The sequence below is a fragment of the Lasiosphaeria miniovina genome, assembly GCF_030549165.1.
Source record: "Lasiosphaeria miniovina strain SMH2392-1A chromosome Unknown B0T26scaffold_4, whole genome shotgun sequence".
NCBI classification, from domain to species: Eukaryota; Fungi; Ascomycota; class Sordariomycetes; order Sordariales; family Lasiosphaeriaceae; genus Lasiosphaeria; species Lasiosphaeria miniovina.
Window position 1 is genome coordinate 1,620,819 of NW_026848223.1, and position 24,094 is coordinate 1,644,912.

General features: G+C 56.0%; 9 protein-coding genes across 9 annotated transcripts; 5 read left to right on the forward strand and 4 right to left on the reverse strand.

Annotated features, from left to right (window-relative positions):
* Positions 1–39: 39 nt before the first annotated feature.
* Positions 40–1,048, reverse strand: B0T26DRAFT_288921 (uncharacterized protein). Its single transcript, XM_060434180.1, has one exon. The coding sequence runs from the start codon at positions 959–961 to the stop codon at positions 248–250; it is 714 nt and encodes a 237-aa protein (XP_060296001.1). The 5' UTR covers positions 962–1,048; the 3' UTR covers positions 40–247.
* Positions 1,049–1,717: 669 nt separating this feature from the next.
* On the forward strand, positions 1,718–2,839 carry B0T26DRAFT_751289 (histidine phosphatase superfamily; the record flags this gene model as incomplete). Its single annotated transcript, XM_060445358.1, has 4 exons — positions 1,718–1,896; positions 2,055–2,318; positions 2,435–2,733; positions 2,811–2,839. 4 exons carry the CDS (start codon positions 1,718–1,720, stop codon positions 2,837–2,839), a joined length of 771 nt encoding a protein of 256 aa, XP_060296002.1.
* Positions 2,840–3,800: 961 nt separating this feature from the next.
* B0T26DRAFT_740714 (uncharacterized protein) lies at positions 3,801–5,649 on the reverse strand (the record flags this gene model as incomplete). The annotated part of the gene is made up of 2 exons (XM_060443878.1): positions 3,801–5,467; positions 5,634–5,649. The coding sequence occupies 2 exons, from the start codon at positions 5,647–5,649 to the stop codon at positions 3,801–3,803; spliced, it is 1,683 nt and encodes a 560-aa protein (XP_060296003.1).
* Positions 5,650–5,682: 33 nt separating this feature from the next.
* Positions 5,683–7,156, forward strand: B0T26DRAFT_751291 (uncharacterized protein; the record flags this gene model as incomplete). Its single annotated transcript, XM_060445359.1, has 5 exons — positions 5,683–5,709; positions 6,424–6,750; positions 6,850–6,975; positions 7,034–7,078; positions 7,148–7,156. 5 exons carry the CDS (start codon positions 5,683–5,685, stop codon positions 7,154–7,156), a joined length of 534 nt encoding a protein of 177 aa, XP_060296004.1.
* A 4,739-nt stretch (positions 7,157–11,895) lies between these two features.
* B0T26DRAFT_775155 (uncharacterized protein) lies at positions 11,896–13,749 on the forward strand (the record flags this gene model as incomplete). Its single annotated transcript, XM_060446590.1, has 4 exons — positions 11,896–12,105; positions 12,185–12,652; positions 12,693–13,079; positions 13,141–13,749. The coding sequence occupies 4 exons, from the start codon at positions 11,896–11,898 to the stop codon at positions 13,387–13,389; spliced, it is 1,314 nt and encodes a 437-aa protein (XP_060296005.1). The 3' UTR covers positions 13,390–13,749.
* A 506-nt stretch (positions 13,750–14,255) lies between these two features.
* Positions 14,256–15,597, forward strand: B0T26DRAFT_740717 (mitochondrial carrier protein rim2-like protein; the record flags this gene model as incomplete). Its single annotated transcript, XM_060443879.1, has 3 exons — positions 14,256–14,458; positions 14,563–15,334; positions 15,385–15,597. 3 exons carry the CDS (start codon positions 14,256–14,258, stop codon positions 15,595–15,597), a joined length of 1,188 nt encoding a protein of 395 aa, XP_060296006.1.
* A 2,023-nt stretch (positions 15,598–17,620) lies between these two features.
* B0T26DRAFT_648037 (Phox domain-containing protein) lies at positions 17,621–18,464 on the reverse strand (the record flags this gene model as incomplete). Its single annotated transcript, XM_060437970.1, has 3 exons — positions 17,621–17,649; positions 17,712–18,033; positions 18,219–18,464. The coding sequence occupies 3 exons, from the start codon at positions 18,462–18,464 to the stop codon at positions 17,621–17,623; spliced, it is 597 nt and encodes a 198-aa protein (XP_060296007.1).
* An 846-nt stretch (positions 18,465–19,310) lies between these two features.
* On the forward strand, positions 19,311–21,558 carry B0T26DRAFT_675554 (amidase signature domain-containing protein; the record flags this gene model as incomplete). The annotated part of the gene is made up of 8 exons (XM_060439844.1): positions 19,311–19,349; positions 19,676–19,741; positions 19,876–20,118; positions 20,187–20,522; positions 20,584–20,712; positions 20,837–20,984; positions 21,078–21,167; positions 21,287–21,558. 8 exons carry the CDS (start codon positions 19,311–19,313, stop codon positions 21,556–21,558), a joined length of 1,323 nt encoding a protein of 440 aa, XP_060296008.1.
* Positions 21,559–22,073: 515 nt separating this feature from the next.
* B0T26DRAFT_645518 (Pre-mRNA splicing factor PRP21 like protein-domain-containing protein) lies at positions 22,074–23,771 on the reverse strand (the record flags this gene model as incomplete). Its single annotated transcript, XM_060437729.1, has 2 exons — positions 22,074–22,387; positions 22,472–23,771. The coding sequence occupies 2 exons, from the start codon at positions 23,769–23,771 to the stop codon at positions 22,074–22,076; spliced, it is 1,614 nt and encodes a 537-aa protein (XP_060296009.1).
* Between the last annotated feature and the right edge of the window lie 323 nt (positions 23,772–24,094).

Here is a 24,094-nt window from a genome sequence, read left to right on the forward strand (position 1 = left end):
CCGCGGAGGGCCCCCAGGCGATGGACCGGTGCGGGGGCCCATGGCATTTTTGGCGGTAGGCAACGCGGCCTTTGCAGCGGGCTTTGCGCCGGCTCCTGTCGGTCCGTACGGCATGGTTGCGCGTGTGCGTGTGCGTGTGCGAATGTGTACGAAACAGCTTGAAAGCTGTTCGAGTCAAGGCTTTGCGCCAATGGCTATCGATGAGACGAGATAGTTGGGCGACTTCCCACCCTCCCAGAGACTTGAATCAGTCCCAATGCTGGCGCCAGAGAGTCCTACAGTCCTGCTCGTATTCGCTCTTGCTCTTCTTTGGCCTCCGTCTCGCAGATGCCCCTATCTTGTTGGCGTCGGCCCACGACGACGGCGACGGGCTGGGGAAAGTCTCGCTCTTTTCGCTGCTTCCTCTACTGCGAGGGTTTGCTGTTGCTGCTGACAGGCTGAAAACCTCGGGTGGTGGAAACGTATAGAGCTGCGAGTCGACTCTGGTCGTCGTCGCTGTTATGTTTCTCGAGGTTCTGGTAGTTGTCGTCGCCGTCTTCGTTGTAGGTGGAATCAGATTCTGATGTAGCCGCAAGGTTCCCGAAATTGGACCTTGGAGCTTGTTGTGGCAGGGATAGGGATAGGGCGCTAGTTCCAACGGCGGCGAGTCAGCACCAGCGCCAGCGCAAGTGTGCCCCACCACGTCCAGACGAGCAGCTGCTGGAGCGGGATCTTGCAGAAGCAGCAGCGCGCGCGCGAGCACCTGAGCAACGCGGCGTGCCTGAGCCAGCGGGGCGGGAGGCGGCAGAAGCGGGAGCGACGACGATGAGACGAGCAGCGCCCTTAGTAATCCCATGGATCCGCGCCCGTTACTAACAACGGCGATATTACCGCAGCAAACCAGAGGCTCCCTGGTGCAGCTTTTGTTGTTGCCGGAGCCCGCGGTGGTGCTGGTCCGGGTGCTAGTGGGGCGGGCGGCCATCGTGAGGGGACGATTGACGATGGAACCTGAAATGGGAAGCGGCAAGAAGCTTATTCACCTCGTGTTCCAATCTACACTCTCTTTCTTTTTTGCTTCGAGGGAGATTTTTCTCGGGGGAGTTTCGACTAAAACAATAATTTATCAGCTCAGGACCTTCGTCTTATTGTCCCTGGTTGCATTCCAGGTTTCCTTCCGACCTGCCCCAACATCCCCTGGCCCTTGACCTGAACAGCTGGCCCGCCATTGTTTCAAACACGGCCCGTTTCGCTAAAAAGGACGAGCTGCGGTACTGCTTGCCCCAGACTCAGACTCGGTTACTGCCCTTGATTCTGTGAATTGTGAACCTCTCTGCTCCTTTTTTTTTTTTTGGGCGTTCTAGACATCAGACAGAATTGAGCGAAACTCGTAAAGACAGACATTTGCTCACGAATTCAAGTCATCTTGCCTGACCACCTTGTTTCTCCATCAGAGAACTTGATCATCGCAGCAGGAACACCTCGAACCGCCGCTCCAGCCGGCCCCTCACCCCCACCACGGTCGCATCTGGCCTGGTCAGGTATGTACCGTACACGCTCAGGGGGCGGCTTCTGGATCATATCGCGTCTCAGTCTTACAGTAGTGCGCCAAAAAGTAATCACTGGTTATCTGATCACTTCAACACAGCGGCTGCTTGCAGGGAGCAACAACACCTGGGCTTGATTAAAGTCCCCCGGTACATACCCCGTATTTTGATCCCCTGTCTTCCTGCTTCCAAACATGACGACGCCCCGCGTCTTCATCGTCCGCCACGGCGAGACGGAGTGGTCGCTCAACGGCCGCCACACCGGGTCGACCGACATCCCCCTCACAGCCAACGGCGAGAAGCGTGTCAGGGCTACCGGCCGGGCTCTCGTCGGCAACGACCGCCTGATCGTCCCGGGGAAGCTGGCACACGTGTAAGTCATTCTTTCACTCTGTGGCATCCCATCTCATGCCCATTATATGTCATGCAACATTTCCTGTGCATGTGCATTATTTTGTAAACACTAGTGCCTCTCCTACACACACACACACACAAACAGACTCACCCGTTCTTATCTTCGCAACCCCCCAGCTACGTGTCTCCGCGGAAGCGCGCACAGCGGACCTTTGAGCTGCTGGGCCTCGGGCACTCGCACTCGCTGCCGTGGGCGGCGCACGGAGACAAGCCGGCCGACCAGCGGGCGTGCGCGGCCGAAGTCGAGGTCACCGAGGACATCCGCGAGTGGGACTACGGCGACTACGAGGGCATTACGACGCCCGAGATCCGCGAGCTGCGCAGGCAGCAGGGGCTCGACCCCGGCTGGGACATTTGGCGAGACGGCTGCCCTGGCGGAGAGTAAGTTTAACTGTATTCACACCAACCAGCTCCAGACCTATGTCTTGTTAGCAGGTTCAAACCGACTAGTTGATCACACTGACCAACTTCTTCGGGTGTGATTTTCTATCATAAAGAAGCCCGTCTGACATCACGACGCGCCTCGACCGGCTCATCAAGGACATCCGCGACAAGTACCACGCGACGTCCATGGCAGGCGCGCATCCAGCGGGGGCGGCGTACATGGGCGACGTGCTGGTGGTGGCTCACGGGCACATCCTCCGGGCGTTTGCGCAGCGCTGGGCCGGGCAGTCGCTGGAGCGCGGGCCGACGTTCCTGCTCGAGGCCGGAGGCGTGGGCACGCTGAGCTACGAGCACCACAGCATCCACGAGCCGGCCATTCTCCTCGGCGGCGCCTTCACCGTCGACCTTGCTGGTACGCAGTTTCCCCCTTCCTGGGTTACAAGAGTGAGCCCGCACCCGCTGATTGTACTGTTGCGCTCGACACTACAGAGGAGACGAACGACCAAGAACGAAAGTGAGAGAGCGAGGCGCACGTGGCCATCTCGCTATTCTCTGCTGCTCCGTTACAGCGTGAAAGGGCTAGTTGCGCGCATGTTCGTTCCAGACGTTATGATGACTACCTACGAATGCGGAAGCGAGGCGAAGCGAAACATTTCAAATTATGAATAAGCAACGAGGTGAATCGGTGTTGGGATGCTCCGTTGTTCTCATAGATGTGGCTACTAGACTGCCGTGCGGGTTATTAATAGCTACCAAGTACCCTGCCTACTAGTTGATAGACATACATCGGAACGATGTACAGCTTAATATAAAGGTAACTAGTGCCTCGATTCTCGGGCAACTGAGGAAACTTAGCTTTTATACCCCGATTGGTGACGTTTTCCAAGTTGCTTGCAAAGCATGATTGTGGATGGAGGCTGGCGGCAGCGCAAGGTGATAACTAAAGGGGATATAAGAGGTACTCGCCATTGTAACGCGACCAAGTCGTGATACAGACCAAACTAGTGCATTATATATAGAACTGCCATAATAGCTCCTGTCCCATACAGACGGTGAATGTACCAAGTCAAATTGGCTATCTCGTGATGGTAAAAACACTTTCTGGGTTAATTTTGTTTTGCCAAAGAAGGAAAATGAGTCTACGCAAAAGAAAAGGCCAGGCTCGAGTTCTACCCATGCGCAACTTCTGTATATCCCGTTTCCCATGGATTAATGCTTTTTCCCCCGGTACACCAGTCGCAATGTCCCAAATGTGTCCCGGGCCAACCTGCTCGAACTCCAACCCCCCTGCGTCTGTGATGTTGAGAATCAATGTCGGAGGCAATGCAAGAGAACATAGACATGTTTCCAGCAAACCCGCAAAATGGAGCGCTGTCTGGAAGAAGAAAAACAACACAAACCAAGAGATCCAATACATCATACGCGCCTATCCGCCGTTTAATTTAACCCTATCGCAATGACCTAGTCCCGGACAAAAAATCACTCAACTAGACCCTCAGCCGTAGGCAGGGGGATGGCACGGTACAGCAGAATCAGCGCCGAGTGGGACTCGCCACCGCCAGCCAGGGTGTCGATCTTGTCAGGGGTCACTTCGGACACCTTGTCGTCATTGAACCACCACCAATTGCCGTCTTCCTCGCCAACCTTGCCAGTCTTGGGGTCCTTGGGACCCGTCTTCTTGACGTAGGCAGTGTAGTGGCCGCTGTCAGCGCTGGCGCCTTGGTGCGTGACGACTCCACGCAGCTCGTATAGCCCAGACTGGTTGGTGCCAGGGCCTAGGTTAGGGTCGATGAGTGCATGTAGCTCTTTCTTGGCCGCGAGCAGCGATGCGTCCTTCTCGGCTTCGAATTCAGCATCCGTCTTATACGTTATAGACGCGTCGCCCATATCGACGTTGCCGTCCGCGGGAGCGGCGGGCTTCTTCTTGTCGTCTTTTTTCGTGGCCGCGGCGGTGCTGTTATCGTTTTCGCCGTCTTCCGGGTTCTTCTTGCGCCGCTTCCGCGCGCGATCAATATCCTCCTCGTCCTTGCGGACCTCGCGCACCTTGTCGCGCACAGGGACGAGTGACTTTTTGAGCTCGTCGGTGCAGAACTCAATCACGTCGAGCTCGTGAGGAAACGTCACCTTGCGCATAATCTTGGCTTTCTTCTGCGCCTCGCGCTTCCAGAAGAAGCGCACAAAGTGTACAGTCAAGTACTTCGGTAACCGCGAGATCTTGGACTTCTTGGTATAGGTGGCGTCACGGTCCAGCGTCTCGGATTTTTTCTCGAGCTGCTCCTTGAGGCCGTTGAGGATACCGTCACGCAAGTGATTGGTCTGAGCGTCGATGTGGCAGTTGAGCTTGAGAAACGATTCCTTGGTCGTCGTGGGCGTTTCCCCGGCCTCGCGAGCCGCAGGCTCATCACACTCGGTGGTCGATGTAAGCTCGCCAGCCATGTAGTTATCGATGAAAGGGAGGTTAGAGTCTTCGGTGCCCGTTCTGCTGTCTGCGTCGGGACTGGGCAGATTGCGTTGCTTGAGCTGAGAAATGATCTGCGACCAGGCCTCCTCTGCGTCCTGCTGGGCGTAGCCGTGACCATTCTTTGCACGCTCGGCGAACTGGGGAAAGGCTGTCCGCAGAGCAGCCAGAAAGGCAAAGGGGGGCATGCCCTCCTGTGTTTCCGACATGTCCTTGTACAGCTCCTTGAGCTGCTTGGTCAGGTCAGGGCCAAGGACAGGGACCGCGGGGCTCGGTCTCGACTCGTACTTGACAAGCGTGTCCTGCAGCTCGGGAATGGAGCGGATGACCTGGAGGGTCGAGTTGAGGTAGCACGTGTTGCCGAGGTTGATGAGGCCGGCAGGAGTGGCGCCAGCCTGGCGAGCGGCTTCGGCCTCGGTCATGTCCTCGACGAACTTGATCTTCTCCGAAGGGCGAGCGATGGCTCCGCCGCCCTCGCCGGGAGTACCCATCATCATGATGACCTGGCCAGGCTTCAGGCCCAGCCTAGACATGTCTGCATCATTCTTGAGCTGGCTGCCCTTGACGAGGATCTTTTGGCGCTCGGGTTCGACGCCTGTCAGGCTGTAGAGCTGGTACTTGAACTCCTCGCCGACCGAATCGGGCTCGACCTCGATGTCGTACTTCTTGCCCTGGTGCTTAACCACCACTGTGTAACACGGGCGTCAGCATGGTGCTGCTAATAGCAGTGCATACGCTTATATGCACAGCAGTGAACAATCTACGGGGAACTGGTGGGGGGGCACTGGGGTGGAAGCACGTTGGGATAGCTTCATTCGGTCTTTGCTTGCTTGCTTGTTGGAGGGGCCACCCACCATTGATTGCCGCCATCTTTTCTTTTGGCTGGCAGTGCGCACAAGGACAATGCCGAGAAATCTCCCAAAGAGGAACGTTGGGGAAGAAAGAGGAGAGATTTGCGTTGGTACCACCCTACCAAAGTCTTTAAAGACCTGACTTCTTATAGGTAGGACCGAACGTAAAGAAGGTCGGTCCGTCTGCTCAGGCAGCGTCGTGCTTCGTCAGTCTTGGCTGGCCTGTTTTTGTGGGAAGGCGAAGGAAAGCAACGCGGGGTCGGGTGCAGGGATCAAGCGCGTCAGTTATTCGCCAGCGCTTGGTCCGCAAAGCCACATTATCTAACAGGGATCAAGCTCCAGCCACCACAGGGCAGCTGGAGGTGAATTACGCCGCACCCCACACAGTACATGTACTGACTGTACCAGGTACCTGGGCGTGCAGCAAACCGCAGCGGTTTACGGAGATACCCTGTACCTTACTTTGGCTGGCAGGGCGCAGTTCGTGCCCCACGTCCGCCCGCATTGCCTGGCCCTGTCTGTTCCCAGACGACAACGACAACGACGCAACAGCGATTGCCACGGGTCGACCTTCGCAACCGACTTCGACGACCACCCAACGGCCCTGACCACGGGCCACGAGGCCGACATCTTGCCGGGCTATCCTACCGCCGAATACACATAAAAGGCCCCTGGGCAGCAGCGGCGCCATCCGTTATCCGCCGCTCTACCATGGTACGAGACCTTACTTGTTTGATTCGGTGGTTGCTCGTGACGACGGGACTTGGTTGCTGATGTCTCTCCCAACGCGCAGTCGCAATCGCTTCGTCCCTACCTCCAGGCTGTGCGCAGCAGTCTAACGGCGGCCCTCTGTCTCTCCAACTTTGCTTCGCAGACGGCCGAGCGACACAATGTGCCCGAGGTCGAGGCGCGCACGTCGCCCGAGGTGTTGCTGACGCCCCTGACGATTGCCCGCAACGAGAACGAGCGCGTCTTCATCGAGCCCAGCATCAACAGTATACGCATTAGCATCAAGATCAAGCAGGCCGACGAGATCGAGCACATCCTCGTTCACAAGTTCACCCGCTTCCTGACCCAGCGTGCAGAGTCATTCTTCATTCTCCGGAGGAAGCCTATCAAGGTGCGCCCCTTCCCGTCACATCACACCTTTCCCCCTTTCAACAAGTTGTGGCAAGGGGTTCATTTCGTCTTCTAACCTTTGTCACCTTATTCTATCTAGGGATACGATATCTCTTTCTTGATTACGAATTTCCATACCGAGGAGATGTTGAAGCATAAGCTGGTAGACTTTATTATCCAATTCATGGAAGAAGTGGACAAGGAGATCTCCGAGATGAAGCTATTCGTACGTTCCATTCCAGTCACACCCATGCAGGCAAGGATCATATGCTAACTCCAATCAGCTAAATGCGCGGGCGCGCTTTGTGGCCGAGTCTTTCTTAACACCGGTACGTCCAACTGTAGCCCCCGCCCCCTCCCGCTAGCCATTAAGACTAATTGCTCCAAACCCGCGCCAGTTTGACTGAGTGGGCGATTCTCAAACGAGCAACCCATGATTCAATGAATCGCTGACGATATTTGCCGCCGACATGCCGGCATTGAAGCCCCCTTGCTGCTTTCGATGTCTGATAGAAATGAAGGCTACGAACCTGGAAGCATTTGCGCTCGGCGTTCGTTTTTTAAGCAGGCGAAAAAAAGGACGAGAGCTTAGCTGGCCATTACTCTGACCGAGTCTGGCCGCCGCAGTGTTGATCTATTAGATATTACTCCATTCTCCTGCCGCTGCTCCGCACGCATGGACGACCATTTGTCCCACCGCTCTCCTCCCCGTGACCCTGTCATTTAAAGCTTTTGAACACGCCCTGGCACGCTGTGCCCAAAATGGCGAGGGAGACAGTCGGCGTATCGTGCAGATCTACTACGTCATTAAAGAACACGAAACCTCCGAAGTCCTATCGTAGCTCACTGATGACTGGCGCGGGCTCTGGTGCTCCCAAGTCGGTGCGTAAAGGGCGGTCGCCCTATATGGTCAGCTACCTTGCTCGTCCAAGCGCCTGAAATCTTTGTTCTGTCGTACGTAACTCTCTGGCAGCTTTGACTTGCCACGCCCATAAAGACGGTAGGTACCGAGTGGATGTTGGTTGTTGTCAATGAAAGATTGATTCACCCCTGGATTGGATGCACTGCCTGGCCATAAAAACGGAGCCAATATAGTCCTACGTTGCGCAAGCTTTGCCAGGACTTGGCTAGTCTCCGAATGTCTGCGAATTTCCTGACGGCGGGAAGGTGGCCTTTCTACTGTCAGGCAACGTTTGGATAAGGCCACATCTTAGTCCAGTGTCGTAGTCTAGTGTCCTAGATGGCAGTCCATGCACGCCTAGTATTTCGTGGGTACTTGATTTACAGCGCTAACTTCTTTTTCCACGCCGAATTTGACGTGTGTCGATACTTCTCTTATGCAGTAATGAATGCAATCCTAACAACGACGAATAATGGCTCTCATCTCTGGCTCCCCGGCGTCTGAAGACTCTGGGTGGCCCGGGGACGACGATGGGCTTCCGACTCGAGCACGAGGTGCCGCCCAGATGGTAGACATCACTCAACACCGACCAGATGACGAGATCCCACATATACCAGTAGTCAAGCAGCCGACTTTGTGCTATCTACCTACCTCGTGTTAACTGTAAGGACGAATCCCTAGCAGTATAACATGTATTTACAATTCCACTGGGGATCGGCGGAGAGGGAGGTTATCGTGATATCTACGTAGATCACGCCGAAGTCAGAGATGAAGTCTTCGTGCGAGCATGACTAGGCTGATAAAATCTGATAGCCAAGTCTGTGGGCCGTTTTGCTTGTGGTGAGGTGTCGAGGGCGGTTACCCGGGAGACATACGCAGAAAGCACTTCAGAATGGCTTCACAACAGCGTGACCACGGTACCCAAACTAGTATAGGAAAGGACTGTTTGAAAGGCATCTACAGCATCTGGTGTATCTGTCTGAATAGAGCCACCGCCTCAGCGAACGAGCCATGGACTACATGTTGCTCGTTTCACTGCGTCATCAGAATCCTTTAGACGCCGTTGCCGCTGCCTGGGGGCCCTCGTCTCACGCACAATGCTTCCTTTCGACTTGAAAACGGAAGGCACACAATAGGCAAGGGCTTCAATAGGGAGCCAATCAGAGTGAATTGAGGCCGGACTGCTATTGTTTCCATTTCCTGGTCGCGGAGGCTCCTCGCCGTGCCTCTTATAAAACCTTCACACCTTCTCCCGCCTGCTCAACTTTTCTTCCTTCCTCAACCTTACACCAAAACACTTATCCTGGTAAGTCTTGCAAAACGATTCTTCTACCCTCGCGCATCTCGTGGCCTTCCTTCCTTCATTTTACCTTCGTCCTTGTACCCTTGTGGCGACCACTCCTAGCAGTTTCGTCCCAAGTGACTGAACTTGGTGCTCTTTCCCTTACCCTCCACCTCAACAATTGGCGCACAAAAGCGAGGGCCCTGGGTCGCTGCACCATTGTCCCATCGTTTGATTTATTGTGGCCAGTAGTCACTTGGAGGAACCAGAATTTCTATATCTTCGTGCCTTCTTACCCTTGCCTTCTTTTCCTCATCATCCACATTCTTTCTCTCGACATCGTCATCGACGGGGTTCAGGCCACCGTCACCCTCCTCTGCGGTAAGACTGATGCCTTTCAACCCGTGTGGTCGGCCATGGTTTCATCTGGAGACGTGTTCCCCCCACGCCTTTGAAATCGCACTGGCACACTTCCCTGTTTTCGACCTTGTGCCCGTCTCTTTGGACTGAATAAATTCGCAACTTCCCTTATACCCCGCGGCAGTCCGTTAACGGTGGAGATTCTCTTCGCTGCAGTTTTCCACCCCTTGTTTCATTTTTCTAACCGCGCCGTCTACCGCCACTTTCCTGATCCCAACCACTAAACCGGTCATTGTCTCACGTTTTACTCTGTGCAGCTAATCAATCTCAACTTACTGACCGGTCCGCGACCCGAGTGCTTAGTGTCCATGACAGTGCAGTGCAGTATCGGCACCTGACCAAAATAAATTAACTGAAATATCTCTATCTGGTAAGCTCTCTTTCCCACACCCCTCCCTCAATCAAATCGAGAAAGGTCTAGCTACGCAATCTGCCCTCCATCGATTGGTTTCACATATATTCGCAAGAACCGCGGGGCCCTGGGCCTCTTACTGTTTGATTTCTCTGCGTCGACTATCTGTCTTCTTCATCGCGACCTGCGACTGACTGCCTAATTACCTGCAACCCTGAATTACACTGTCTTGTCTTTCACTATCACTGTTTGAGAATCCAGCGAAAATAAGCCATTGGCGAATACTGTCAAAGCCGGCCCACACCATTTCCAGAGCAGATAATGGAGGGCTTTCAATCCGGCTGGCCCTCTCTGACCAACAATCGTACATGCCCTCTTGTTCTTCCTCCATCATGCCCTTCCACCATCGCGCAGGTCAGGTCGCTTTTTCTCGAGTTCCACAGCTGACAATTTGGGATCAAGACTTTTCAAGGCCAATAGCGCGTATATTCGGATATTCAGTAGGCGCAATGGGCGGTGCTAGACTGTTCGCCGAGGGCGACACTGAGAAGGCCGAGGAGCAGAAACACGCGGCTGCGAACCGCTTCGCCATGCTCCGGGCTCCCATCATTGAGACATCCGTCTCGGAGTCAGACTCGGACAGTGGCCATGGTGGCGGCGTTCCTCTCTTCGGTCACTCGACTGACGAGGACGTCGCGTCCGTTGACGACGGCGGCCCTGTCAGCAGCAACGCTACTAAAGAAGATCTATCATTCCAGAAGGTCAAGTCGAGGAAGAAGAAAAATAACAATAAGAACAAGAAGAAGAAGAAGGCCGCCCAAGCCGAGTCTGATGGAGCAAACCCCTTCCCCAATGGCCAGGTGAGACTCGCCATTGGGCCTGTGCCACAAACCACTTGACTGCTTTGCCTATCATGGCGCGCTAACACTCTTGGAAAGCCCCCGACCGGCCCAGCTGCTTGGCGTGCCGCCGGGGCCATAAATGCAGACACCCAGTATTCGAGCATGACGCGTCAAGCCGGACCTGCGATGCCTGTGATACCCCAGCTAAGCTACAACATGCAACATCCAGGCCAAGGCATTCTTCAAGGTGGCCAAGCTACGGCCCATGGCGGTCAAGCTATGGCTCATAACAACCCGGCCATGGCTCATGGTGGACTGGGAATGGCTGAAGTTAGCCAAATCCTTGGTCAGATCATCGCTCATGGTAGTCAAGGAATGGTCCAGGGAGGCCATACCATGGCTCATGACGCTCAGGGGTTGGCCCAAGTTGCGCAGAATATGACTTATGGTGCTCAGGCAACGGCTCCTGGCGGTCCAGGACTGGCCCGAGTCGTCCAGTCCGTGGCTCATGGTAATCATGGAAGTGCCCAGACTACCATGCCGCAGTCGTCAATGGCCTACCCGGCTCTGAGTGCCTATCCGCAAGCCAACCCCAACCAGTTCCCAGTAAGTACCCAGCTATTGCCTGCGTCCGCAACTTTGTGTGAGTTCACCTGGCTAATTATACACAGCAGGCCCCGGCTACACCGGCAATCCCAGCTGGTCCTCAAGTCCTACAATACCAGGCTGCTTCAAGCTATGCGACCGGACAAGGCTATGGAAATGCTGGAAATGCATACGTTCCCGGACCTGGCTATAAGCCTCAAGCTCTCGTCGGACATGGGAATAACTACAACCAGCCTGAGCATGGCCGTGAACAGGCCTATGGCCAGACGTACCAGAAGTACTCTGCAGACACGCAACAGCAGCTTCTCTTCAGTGGTTACGGTGGTTATAGTGGCAACACGCCCGCGGGCTACGGAAACACGGTGTTGCTTGGAGATCCTGCACCGGCAAGCCACATGAATGGGAGCAAGGCCATGCCTACGGCAGACAACCAAGCGGAGGGGGGCAATGTTTACTCTACTCCTCCCTCCATCACGACCATTGCAAGCCCTCCTGCGCCTGTGACGGCCAAGAAGGTGCCGATTGCAATGATCACGCCTCCCCACGTTGGCCAGGAGTCGGAGGAACGCAACCCGTACAACCAGACGGAGCCTCGCAACTTTGCCCCTCGCATGATCAGATGTGACCAGGTACCACCGCCGGCATTCAATCTTGGCTCGTTGGCCAACCTGTCCAAGGAGATGGCCCAGGCTGGCGGAGTGGCCGATAACGACCCGTTTCGCGGATCATCGTCCACTGTCGTTATGCGCGGCACTCAGCGGCGACGGACTGCGTCCATTCCCGACGTGCCTGCGCATATCATGGTCCTGCGCTCGCGCGAGCTCAACAACCTGACCTCTGGCCCTAACTACATGCCGATCGCATCTCAGGCCCTCAGCCCCGAGTACTTCCCTTTCATTGAGAGCTTCTCCTTGGCTTACGTTCCCGAGTACGGCGTGGTCAAGATTCGGAACGTACGTCTTTATTAACACAGTCCTCTTCTTTTTCTTCTGATAGGAAAATACATTACAGGGTAGAACTGACATATCCCAGATTCCGTTTGGCGCAAACCGCCAGGAGATGATCGCATGCCTTGGCCGCAACTCCAAGATCCTCAGCGACACTATGGAGCCGGTTCACATAATAGTGGACCGCGTGAACGGTAAGACACTCGACGTCTACGTGGAGTTCCTGACGCTCAAGGACGCGCTCAACGCGGCTACGCGCCACCACGATGCCGTCAAGCGTGGGCATTACACCCGTCTCCGCAACCGCCCCGTCGTCCTCGAGGTCTCAACCCAGGCGGCACTTATGGAGAGCCTCTTCCCGTATGCACGCAGTGTCAAATGGGAGGGCGCACGGCCGGAGATCCAGGACAACCCCAGCAAGGGAGCAAACGGAACCAAGGATATGAGCTTCCAGGGCTTTGTGACCGAAGAGGAGATGATTATGCTTGTGAAGCATGCTGAGATCCCCGGCCGTGTAGGTCTATTGTTTTTTACCATGTTCTACTACGCCTTCGTCATTGGTTAGATACTAACACCTTTTCTTCTGCCTGCAGGTCCCCTTCTCCAAGGACAGCCCTCAGCGCATCTACGAGTGCATGATCTCTACGCTCAAGAAGATGCCTTGGTACATGACCGACCATATCACCATTCGCCAGCGCCACTCCATTTACGACGCCACCTACACCCTCATCGAGATCCTGCAGAACAGCATCCGGTCCCTCGTCAACGTGGACCTCCTGACCCCGCAGCTGCTGCGACGCCTGGTCACCGCGGCAATGCTCTGCCCCGGCTTCTCGGTGACCCAGAAGGACTGCATCGCCGCGCTAGCCATACTCGACGCTCCCACGAGCAAGTCATTCAACCAGCCCGAACATGCCGACCAGTGGAACCATCTGCTCACGCTGTGCCCACGCCTAAACATCCCGACCGACCTGCTTGACGTGAGGATTCTCCCCCAAACCCAGTGCCGAAAAATGGTATAGCTAACCAACCCCTGTCCAGTGGTACATCGCCATCATCCGCGAGGAGACCATCATGCACGCCCAAGAGCAGGCTGACCACTCGCGTGAGATGAGCGCCGAGCTGACGACGTTTGCGAGCGCGGCGCACGGTTACTTTGGCTTCCTGGGCCGCGAAATCGGCATGCCCAAGGGCCCCGCGTACGATAGCATGACCCTGGCTCAGGCAGCACAGCTCGAGATCTCGGCCATGCAGCGCGTCATCCTCCGCGCGCTCGCCCGCCGCCATTGAGGGGGGACTGATTTGAGCATTATCTCTCGTTCACTGCTGCGCATGGGGAGCAGTTTGACATTCAGTGATCGATCGTTTGTGGATTTGATCTGAACAATTTAGTGACACTGCGGCACGTGCGTCGATGCAGGTTCGGTTCTGGGCGTATTGCCTACCTACCTAGGAACTGACCGAGTTGGACTTTTGATAAGTCTTCTTTTACTCTTTTTTCTTTTTAATCCCGATATTGTATCGTGACATGACTTCTCGGTAAATGGGGAAAAGCTGTTATTTTGGTCGAGTTTCGACTTGACAACCGGCGACACTTTTGTTTTGACCGGGAATCCCTGTCAAGAAAAAGGGGCGCATCGCCAAGCACTGAGTGACGAGTGACGAGTGACGAGTGACGTGCGCAACGCCGGGGATTAGCCGAGCCGAGCTAAAGAACCCGGGAAGAAGAAAGTTATCGCGATGATCCTGGCCCGCGGCCCGTCGTTATCGGCGATAATGACATATAACCAAGATATTTGCCTTCGCGGCTTCTCTATACCATACCCAAGACGGTAGTTCACATTTTCCATGCACCGCTTCCGCTTGGCTCAAGACGCTCTTTTAATTCCGTTACCTCACTGCTGATTCACGGGGCCGGCTTCTGTGTAATTTACTCGGAGTTTGCACTGTAATTGCCATCTTACGCAGTCGCGCCGACCTGCCCCCGTCCTTGCGCGCGCCCTGTCGATACTTTTCTTTCCTTTTTCCTCTTCTTTTTTTCCGAAAGCTACGCCAAGCTTTTGCAAAGGTCGAGCCACCACCCACGCGTCCTGGACCGATTGAATGAGCAGATTGAACGAGCCGACTGAAACCGAGGAAGGAGCTGGAGACAGACCATGGCTTCCGTACCTGCCGCCCGGGCCCTTCCTGGTGGCCATCTCGACAAGAGGGAGCTCGGCGCCAGCATCGATGACATCCCCCTCGTCCAGTCGCGCGAAACCGGCGACATAATTCCCGAGACACTGCAACCCGGTCCCGCTGTGCAGGGCGGGAAAGGCACGCCATTTGCAAAGTCATGGCCGCACATGGTGGCAGGAGGGTAAGTCCAGCCCTTCTGTGCTGGCGCCGGCACTGGCGCTGGCGCCGACGAGGAAGCCGTCCGCTCCGTAGATGCGACATACTCATGCGTGGCCTCTCGTCTAGCATCGGCGGCATGACTGCAGCCGCCCTGACGGCGCCCCTTGACGTACTCAAGACACGACTACAGTCCGACTTCTACCAATCCCAGCTGCGCGCCTCTCGCGCAGCAGCCGTCCAAGGGTCTGCCACCGGCGTCGCCACCGTCATGAACCCCCTGCGCACCGTCGCCTACCACTTCAACGAGACGGCACAGATTCTGGCCGGCGTATACCGGCAGGAGGGCGCGCGCGCATTGTTCAAGGGCTTGGGGCCGAACATGATCGGCGTGGTGCCGGCGCGGTCCATCAACTTTTTCGCCTACGGCAACAGCAAGCGCCTTATCGCCGAGAACCTCAACGACGGTCGCGACACGGCCTGGGTCCATTTGTCGTCCGCTATAATTGCTGGCATCACAACCAGCACCGCGACCAACCCCATATGGATGATCAAGACGCGCTTGCAGCTCGACAAGAACGTGGCCGCCGAGGCCAATGGCGGCGTCGCCGCCAAGCGCCGTTACAAGAACAGCTGGGACTGCATCCGCAAGATCTTGCGAGACGAGGGTATCCGCAGCCTCTACAAGGGCATGAGCGCTAGCTACTTGGGCGTGGCCGAGTCCACCCTGCAATGGGTATTGTACGAGGACATGAAGCGCACCCTGGCCCAGCGAGAGGAGCGCGTCCTCCGCAGCGGCCTCCCTAAGACTTGGTGGGACCACACGGTTCAATGGACCGGCAAGGTCTTTGCTGCTGGCGGCGCGAAGCTCGTCGCCGCCGTCCTGACCTACCCGCACGAGGTATGGCCTTCCCTCTCGTTATATACATGTAGCAACTAACCAAAAAACAGGTCGCCCGCACCCGTCTCCGCCAGGCGCCTATGGCCGACGGCCGGCCTAAGTACACGGGGCTCCTCCAGTGCTTCAAGCTCGTCTTCAAGGAGGAGGGCATGGTCGGCCTGTATGGAGGAATGACTCCGCACCTGCTCCGTACCGTTCCGAGTGCCGCCATCATGTTCGGTATGTACGAGGGCATTCTGCGCCTGCTCGACACGCCAGCTTGAGCCTGCGCCCCGAATCAACTACCCCCGGCCGACCGAATCAACTCGCTCGATACTGCTCACCCTAGTATACACCACACACCACCAGCAGAATCGACGCTGTATGAATATAATTCAGATAAGGGAGGCGAGCCAGTCTCGTCATATCCCCTATCTACCTTCCCACAGGGAAGAACTGCACCGCCTCTTTCCTCCTTTGCCTTTCCTTAGCGAAGAGGTAAAGCGGGCCGAGAGAAAGGCCTAAGTCTCTTTAATTACCAACCAAAGGTAGAGGACGAACCGGCAAGGTCCTCTCCAAGCACGTACATATTGTACCTGCGCCCATCCCGCTCAATTCTCGTCTTCTTTTTTCTCCGCTTTTCTCTCCGTTGAGCCAAACCGGGCCTGTCAGGGTATACGCATACCCCGACTCCTCGCCCCCCCTTGTAACAACAAAACAACTCTCATTTAGCTTGTACAAAATTTCGGCCACGACTAAAAAGCCGCTGCATGCATAGAAATGGAACGGGACTCGGACGAGTCATAGACGGGGATTTCGGAAAAACATTGTATACAAAACGGGCGCGGGGCTAGTAGCAGCATTTCACTCAAAAGGTTTTTTCTTTCTTGTCTTGTACCGTTTTGCATTCGGCGTTTTTGGTTGGCGCCCGGTTGGGTTTGAACTGGGGTTGGTTGTGGAAGAGGAGGTAGCACCTATCATGCAGTGCATTGCGCTTTTGGCATACTCCCACTGGGGGTTTGCCGCAAAAGAGAGCAGCTAAATGGAAAACGAAACCCTAGACCAGGAGCCTCTTTGGGCTGGAAAAGAGAACAGTCATCGCATTTGCGCTGCCGCTCAGGCTGGGAGAAAGCGGGACGATCGAATCTGGTCTGGGTTGTGTTGTGTATTACAACTACATGGTCTATAATACAACGCCATACAATATATCATCGAACAGGGGGAGCTCTCGAGACTTTACTGATCAACCTTTGCGACGAGAGACAAAGGAGAAGATATGGGGGAGCGGATGGATGCGAGACATTCTAGAGCATGCATGCCTTAATGTGCAGCAAATGCAATGCAATGCACAGCATAGTACAGAGCCTAGTAGCCCTTCCATGTTAGGTACATAATAGGAAGCTACATCACGATCCGCAACTTAATCATTCCCATATCCCATCCCCATTCATAACCTAACCTTGCCCTGCTCTGCTCTGCAACTAGAGAATCCCTCTCCCACCATGCGCACGAGACAAGGAAAAAAGCAATGTCATTAGCCGTTGCATAAGAGCAGGAAATTGACAAATAGGCAGACACCAATGAAAAGGCACCTCGGTGCGAGCTTTTGTTTGTTGTCTCTCTCTCGCTTTTGAGCCACAACAATAGAACCTGCCTGGCCCCTGAATAGGTACCAATTCTGCCATGATGAAAAGTTAAAACAAGCTTCCGGGGAGGATTTGATACTGGTAGTAAAAAAAAAAAAAGGAACAAGAAATAATAAAAAAGGCCATCCTTCCTTCCTCGCAGCCCTTACATAAATACCTTGAGAAAGGTCCCTAGTAAAATAAAAAGAGTTTCCGCCTGCTCCCATTTTCCTCGCTTCCATTGCCCATAATCCGTGCAGGTGGTCCATTTTCAGACAAGGCGGTCCTGGCGTGCGGGCTCCTCTACGTGGTCATTAGTTCCCTTGCCGCTGTCGTCGCCGCCATCCCAGCCCCCGAGCTTCTGCAATGCCTCCGTCTCCGCCCAGCCCTTGGGCGGCCGTTTGCGCAGCTTCCTCGGGGCGCGAGGAGAGAGTGGAGGTGGTTGCTGTGGGTATTTCTGGTTGTTCTGTTGTTCTTGTTGTTGCTGCTGGTGTTGGTGCTGGTGCTGGTGCTGGTGCTGCCATGTTAGATAGTCGTGGTGGTTATCATGGGAAGAAGTTGTAGTCGTTGAAGCAGTCGTGGCCGTGGCCGTGGTTGCGGCGCTATCGTTTGAAAACGTCGACGAGGAAGAAGAGGAGCGTGAGGCCGAAGAAGGCGCTGCGAAACGGGCCAGCCAAACGAGTCACCAGGCATTGCGGTCCCAGCTAGGGTCTGTACAAAGTCAGTACGGCTACACCGTCTGGTCTTGGATTTGGGGGCGCTTATCAACGCACCCTGCACAAACGCTGCCAACACCTTGCTCCCCGTCTGCAGCAGCGGGTGCCCAACGACAATCTTGAGAAATTTCTCGAGGCCGGAGCGGCGGCCTTCGATGACGTCGTCGCTGAAGCGGTTGGTAAACACCTTTCCGGGTAGCGGCGGGATGGTAACGCGCGCGCTCTCGCGCTCAAGGATGTCACGGAAGTACTCAAAGTCTGAGTAGCGCCGCCGCACCGACGACTGCCGCAGCTTGAAGGCCGGGATGTTGGTTCGGCAGAGGATCTCGTAGTCCGTGTACATGTGCCGCCCAATGCCGTGGGTGCGCGGGTTGCGGACCTGCATGTTTGGCGGTAGCTGTTAGCATCTCTGCGACTTCTTGGTCCTTACTCATCCCTCCCAAGATTCTAGAAGGGGAGAGATAAAGGTGTCGCATGCCGGCTCCTGTCCACCTATAGACGGTACAGCATAGAAGGTGGGCATGGGGAAAACAGAGCCGGGCCGAGATAAGGAAGCAGACGCACCTCGATCTCGAGAAAGTTCTCGGGTGGGCCGTAGATTTCGTCGAACGACTGCTGTCGCGTGTCTGGCATAGACTGCATGATGGGCCTGTGCAGGCGGGCCGCAGCCGCAGCCGAGGCTGCCGTGGGCGACTTGTTGGGGTCAGACGACGTGGGCGACGTGGGAGACGTAGGCGATTTGGGCAGGGCGGGCGATCCAAAGGGATCGTCCTGGGGGTCGGTAGAACCATACTGGTCGCTGGACGCCATTCTGGCCGTGTCGGAGGGGTGTCGGCAGCCCCTGTCCCCGTCTAAGTGCTGGTGTGGTCGTGGCTCTGTGGCGCCAGAGCTTCCTGCAGCAAGAGAGTTGTCGCGAAGACAAGTGTGGTGGTGATGGCGCGCGGCGCAATTGACTGAGCTTCTGCTCTCGTGATGACGTCGCCGTCCTTGAGGGGTTTAAACACTCGAGATGCTGCCAAGTAATCGTCCTATCTCGCAATTTTTTGGAGGGAGGAGGGGTCACACTCGTTTAACACACAGAAGGGGCCCAAGGCTATTCTGGCAGGTCCAAGGTGCCGGGCCGGGCGCTGGACTTTGGGAAGGTGGGGGAATACGGATTACGGGGTACGGATACAAATGCTGAAGCACTTCTTAGTCCGTTCTCCGTAGTAGTGTATATACCGTACATAAGCCTACCTATCCGAAAATAGAGCTACGTTCCCCGGTCTGCAAGAAGTTTGGTTTATCGACCGACGACGAGCAAGCATCCTTGCGGAACAAAGTTTCAAAACATCATCCCTTTCAAGAGTGGCTACCGAACCAACCCCTGCCATAATCAATGGAAGTGACGACGACTTTGTGCTGCACGTATTCCGTATGTACAGCCACAATGTTAATCTTGGGACCAGGTATTGAATCCCAACACATCCTTGGCAGACGCCCGGGAAGGTCAAAAAGGGGCATTTGTATCATTCACCAGTCATCAGTACTTTTTTTGTTTTCTTTGATCCTTGGGGCGTCACGACTCTCTTCCCACCCGGGTTAAGAACACCACGCGTCCTCCATGCATATATCCATGGAACTCAGGACCCCGGACGATCACGCCGCGAAAAAGCCATGCACGTGGTTGGGGGCGTCTTACCGTCCCTGGGCTGGGTGCATATATATAGGGACTAAGTATACGCGTATGCTCTCATCTTGCTCTGTGAACTTCTTGATCTCTTGACGTGAGTAGTGTCACCATCAGTAGACTAGCAGCAAGACAGCCTCGATGTCATCGCAAGCTCCTTGTGGGAGACTCTGGCCGCCGCCAACCGAGTCAGGACACTTGATCGGATTCCTCGGGAGTGGAGGCTGAGTCCGGCAGACCTTGAGAGGGCCGCCAAACAACAAGACCTGACCGGCTTCTTTATCCAGCAGTTCCTGGGACCTGAGTAACCATCTCCAAGAACAGTGCCGAGCTTGTTCTTGCTATCTAAAAGGGGATCCTCACGGCCGTCCAGATCACTACCGCTTTCTGTAAGGCGGCAGCCATCGCCCACCAGATCGTGAGTCTCCAGATGCCTCAACCCTGTTGCACTTGGCAGCTAGTATATATACATACTCCGTACCACTCACTGCACAGTTCTGACTAGAGAGGCTTTCCAAGAACAACTGTCGTCATGAAATCTTCTTTGACCAGGCTCTGGAAAGAGCAAAATACCTCGATGAGCACTTCGCTACCAAGAAGGTCACCATCGGGCCTCTGCACGGCCTCCCTATCAGCCTCAAGGACCAATTCCACGTAAAGGGCGTCGACACCACCATGGGTTACGTCGGCTGGATCGGCAGCAATCTCGGCATCGCGGACCCGAGCCAGGCGCACCAGGTCAAGAGCCATATCACAACCGACCTCCTCTCGCTCGGAGCCGACTGCAAGACCAGCGTGTCTCAGGGGCTGATCCTGGGCGAGACCAAAAACAACATGAACGGCCAGACCCTGAACCCGCACAGCCACCACAACCTCCGTGCGGCGGCTCCTCGGGCGGCGAGGGCGCCCTGCTTACCCTCGGCGGCAGCTCGCTCGGTGTAGCCACCAATATTAGCGGATCGGTGTGCAACCCAGCCGCCTTCAACAGCGTCTTCGGCCTCAAGCCCACGCCCGAGCACCTGTCATACCGTGACGCCGCCAACACTAACCCCGGCCAGAACACGTACCGCTCCGCCGTCGGCTTTCTCCACCTCGCTCATGGGGCTGCAGCTGGCCCTGCGCTCGACCCTCTCTGCTCAGCCTTGGCTCCGGGATCCGGCCATCGTGCCCATCCCCTTCCGCCAGCATGTCGTGGAAGAGTACACACGACGCGCCGACCCCGGCAACAGCGCGAGCCCGCTGAAACTCGGCATCCTCTAGACGGACGGCATAATGCGTCCGCATCCTCCCATCCACAGGGGCCTGAAAATGGTCGCCGAGGCTGTGAAGCAGGCTGGCCACGTGGTGGACTGGACGCCCCCTGCGCACTCTAGGGCCGTCGCCATACATGTAAATCAGGTCTTGGCTCCATGTACGATGAACACGAACTCGCGGATGAGCTGACACCGAATCCCTTTCCACCCAAAGGTCTTCATTCTTGAGGGCTGATAGGTTTCTCGATGTGCACACCCAGCTCGACCTCACCGGCGAGCCCCTGCTCCAGCCAAAGGCCGTTCTCCGCCCGCCCTCCAGCCTGCTCGAGTATCAGGCGGCGACGCTCGAGGGCCTGGCGTACGAGTTCGAGTATTCCGACTACTGGAACTCGACCGCGAACGAGGATGGTAAGTCGGCAACGCGATGGCCGTCCTTTGCCGCGTGAAATCTTTGCGGCGGAAATGTACTTGTGTGACAGTTGGTGCAACTCGCTCACGCAGCGGAAAACAACACAGGCCAAGTCGTCGACGCCGTCATCATGCCGGTAGCTCCACACGCTGCCGTCATCCCCGGCAAGTTCTACCACACTGGTGTGTGCCCTCAACCCCAGCCCAGTCCAGATACCCCCCTAACCCCAACCCACCCTCCACCTGATACCCCGGAAGCAGAGACGTGGCCGCGCTGACACGGCTGCAAGGCTACTGCTAAGCCATCAACGTGCTCAACTACAGCTCCACCGTCATCCCCGTCACCAAGGCGGACATGCACCTCGACGCGGGCTCCGGCTCCGGCTTGTCGTCGTCGTACGAGCCGCTGAGCCCAATCGGCAAACTCAACTGGGACGCCAACGATGCCGAGAAATACTACGGCGGGCTCGTCGGCGTGCAGGCTGTGGCGCGCAAATTCGAGGAGGAGAAGGTGCTCGCCATTGCGGGTATCGTGGCGGCGGCGCTGCGGGCGTATGATGGGGGTAGGGGGTAACGAGGCAATGTAGGCCTTGGGGCAAGTGAGGAGTCGTCTTTAGGGGATGATATTAGGTAAGATGGTGCCTGCAGTAGCAGTCCCCATGACCTAGAGTTGAGAGGCAAACACATAGGACGAAACCGCAGCCGAGCACGATCTTGCACGTTCTAACTCAAGGTAATAAACAAGCACACTCTTATAGGAAGCTCAATGCCTAGCAAATCCCGTTCACGTATCCTAGCTCCGTGGCATCTTCACGGCGCGCAAAAAAGGCGCGACTTGCACAAAACCAGGCATTTCATTTTTTATACATATAGTACACAATAGTACTAGGCCTAGTCTAGCCTATAATAGGTCCTATATCCTCGCGGTATAGGCCCAAGTAAATAAACAACTATGCATCTTGATGATGGTACCCATACATGCCCGATTAACGAAGATGCCTTCCCGATCAATGCAGACGCCTTCCCGATTAACGCCGACGCCTTCCCATGCGGCCCGCACCTCTCCGCCCAAAACGCAGAGGCCTTGCCTCACTTCTTCTCTGGGGCGAACTTCTGGTGGATCGCCCGGATCTGCTCATCCAGGTTGAACGTCTGTAGGTGGTTGATGTGGGCCTGGCTCTTGCCCTCGGGGTTGCCGTCGAAGCTGTTGAGAGCAACGCGCTTGCGGCGGGCTTCCTCCTCGGCCGAGATGGTCTCGGCCGGGACGCCGTCAAACAGATCGCTGCGGTGGTCCCGCAGGCGCTTCAGGTTGGACGCAGCGTCCACCGTCGAGATGTTGGTTGCCGCGTATCGGCGATCGGCCTTGGCCTTCTGCGCCTTCCACTGCGGATCCAGGAGCTCAACTAGTGATGCAAAAGACTATTAGCGGACTGAACAGGTTTGGAAAGTGGAAGGTAAACATAAAAAGAATATCAAGTAAGACTCACTTCTCATGTGCTCGTCCATCTCGTTGAGAGGGATCTGCTGCTTGCAGTTGGGGCACAGCGCCGTCTGCGTGCCAAATTTGGACGCTGCTCGCTGCGCGGCACGCGGCACGTAGTTCTCCTTGATCTTCATCGGCGCAACACCACCGCGAGCCTCGGCCTGTGCCTGGTGCATGCGGGCGCGCTCCTGCTCTCTCTCTTGGATGCGCTGCAGCTCCTCCTCCTCTGCAGCAGTCCGCGCACGACCGCCAGTATAAGGCGCGCCGTAAGCCTGGTTTGGCGGCGTGGCAGCTGACTGTTCCTGCTGTGTAGGAGGCGCCTGGGTGCCGTACGTCTGCGGGGGATAGGCGTTGTAGCTGGTATCCTCAAATGGAAAAGCTTCCTCGATGCGGAAGTTGGAGCTGATAGACATCTTGTTCTTGTCCTCTAGCGAGGCATACTGAAGATCGTTTAGGGAGGTTGGAGGGGGTAGGTTGGCCTGGTCGTCGGCCTCGGTGAAGGTTATGGTCTCCATCACAACAAAGTCGTTCCAGTCGATGTTGGCAAACTCGACCCTCTTCTGCTCTTCCTCCTCTTGTTGCTTGACTTTCTCCGCCTCCAGCCACTGGGCGTACTGGGCCCTCTGCTTTGCGCGCGCCAGCATGTGGTACTTGTCCTTGACATTGTGCCGAAGGGCGGCGATGCGCTCCTCCCGGAGGCGGGCGCCTTCCTCGCCGCTAACTCCACCCTCGCGGAGAAGAATTGTGTACTGGTCGACCATGCTCTGGAAGAAGTTGTGGAAGGTATGGTTTGGAATAAGGAACTGGAACTGGGCGTTGCTCGCCTCGCGCTGAGCCAGTTGTGTCATGAACGGGCGGCCATTCTTTGCGACGAACAAAGCAGTCATGCGCACAATCTCCAAGTCCTTCTGGCTCATGCGGGGCATACGGGCAGAGAACTGGAAGTCGGGGGGCTTCTCTGGGCCCTTGACGACCTGCTTAACCGCCGCGGCGGCACTCTCGCCCACGCGACCGGCGGCGACAGCGGTGCCTCGGCCAGCTTTGATCTCGGCCTTTCTCCACTCGTAGTACGCGTTGTAGGGGTCGGTAGGCGTCATGAGGAAAGAGAACTTGGGATTCTTTCCATGGTTCTCGCGGATGCGCTGCTCGAGCCCAACACCTCCACGCATGACATAGCCGGCCGTCTTCTCGATGGCCTCGCGGATCTCGCCCGGCGGCGGGATGATGACGCCAGTCGGAGGCTTGAGGTTTTCGAGTGCAGCAGCCGCTGCCGACGCGGCATCGCCATTTGTCGCGACAGCCATGGCGGATTTGGGGTTTCTTGCTTCAGTTGCGGTTTTGTTAAAAAGGCTAGGTCGGGTGGATCGACAGGCGTCCGGCGCGGCAGAAACAGTCGCTCTGCTCGGTTCTGTCTGCTTGCCGGCTGCTGGTCAGTCAGTAGGCCAGCTAATAGGTGGTGGGGAAGATCTTGTCGATCAGCAAAATACTCAGTCTAGCGTTTTGAATGCCCGTAAGTGCATGTAAGTACATGGGTATGTGGGGCCGTGCCAAGCGAAGGAACGACGAAAGGCAGGTATACCTGGGTACTTAGGAATCTCGGACCAATAGGATGGCTCCACTCAGCCCC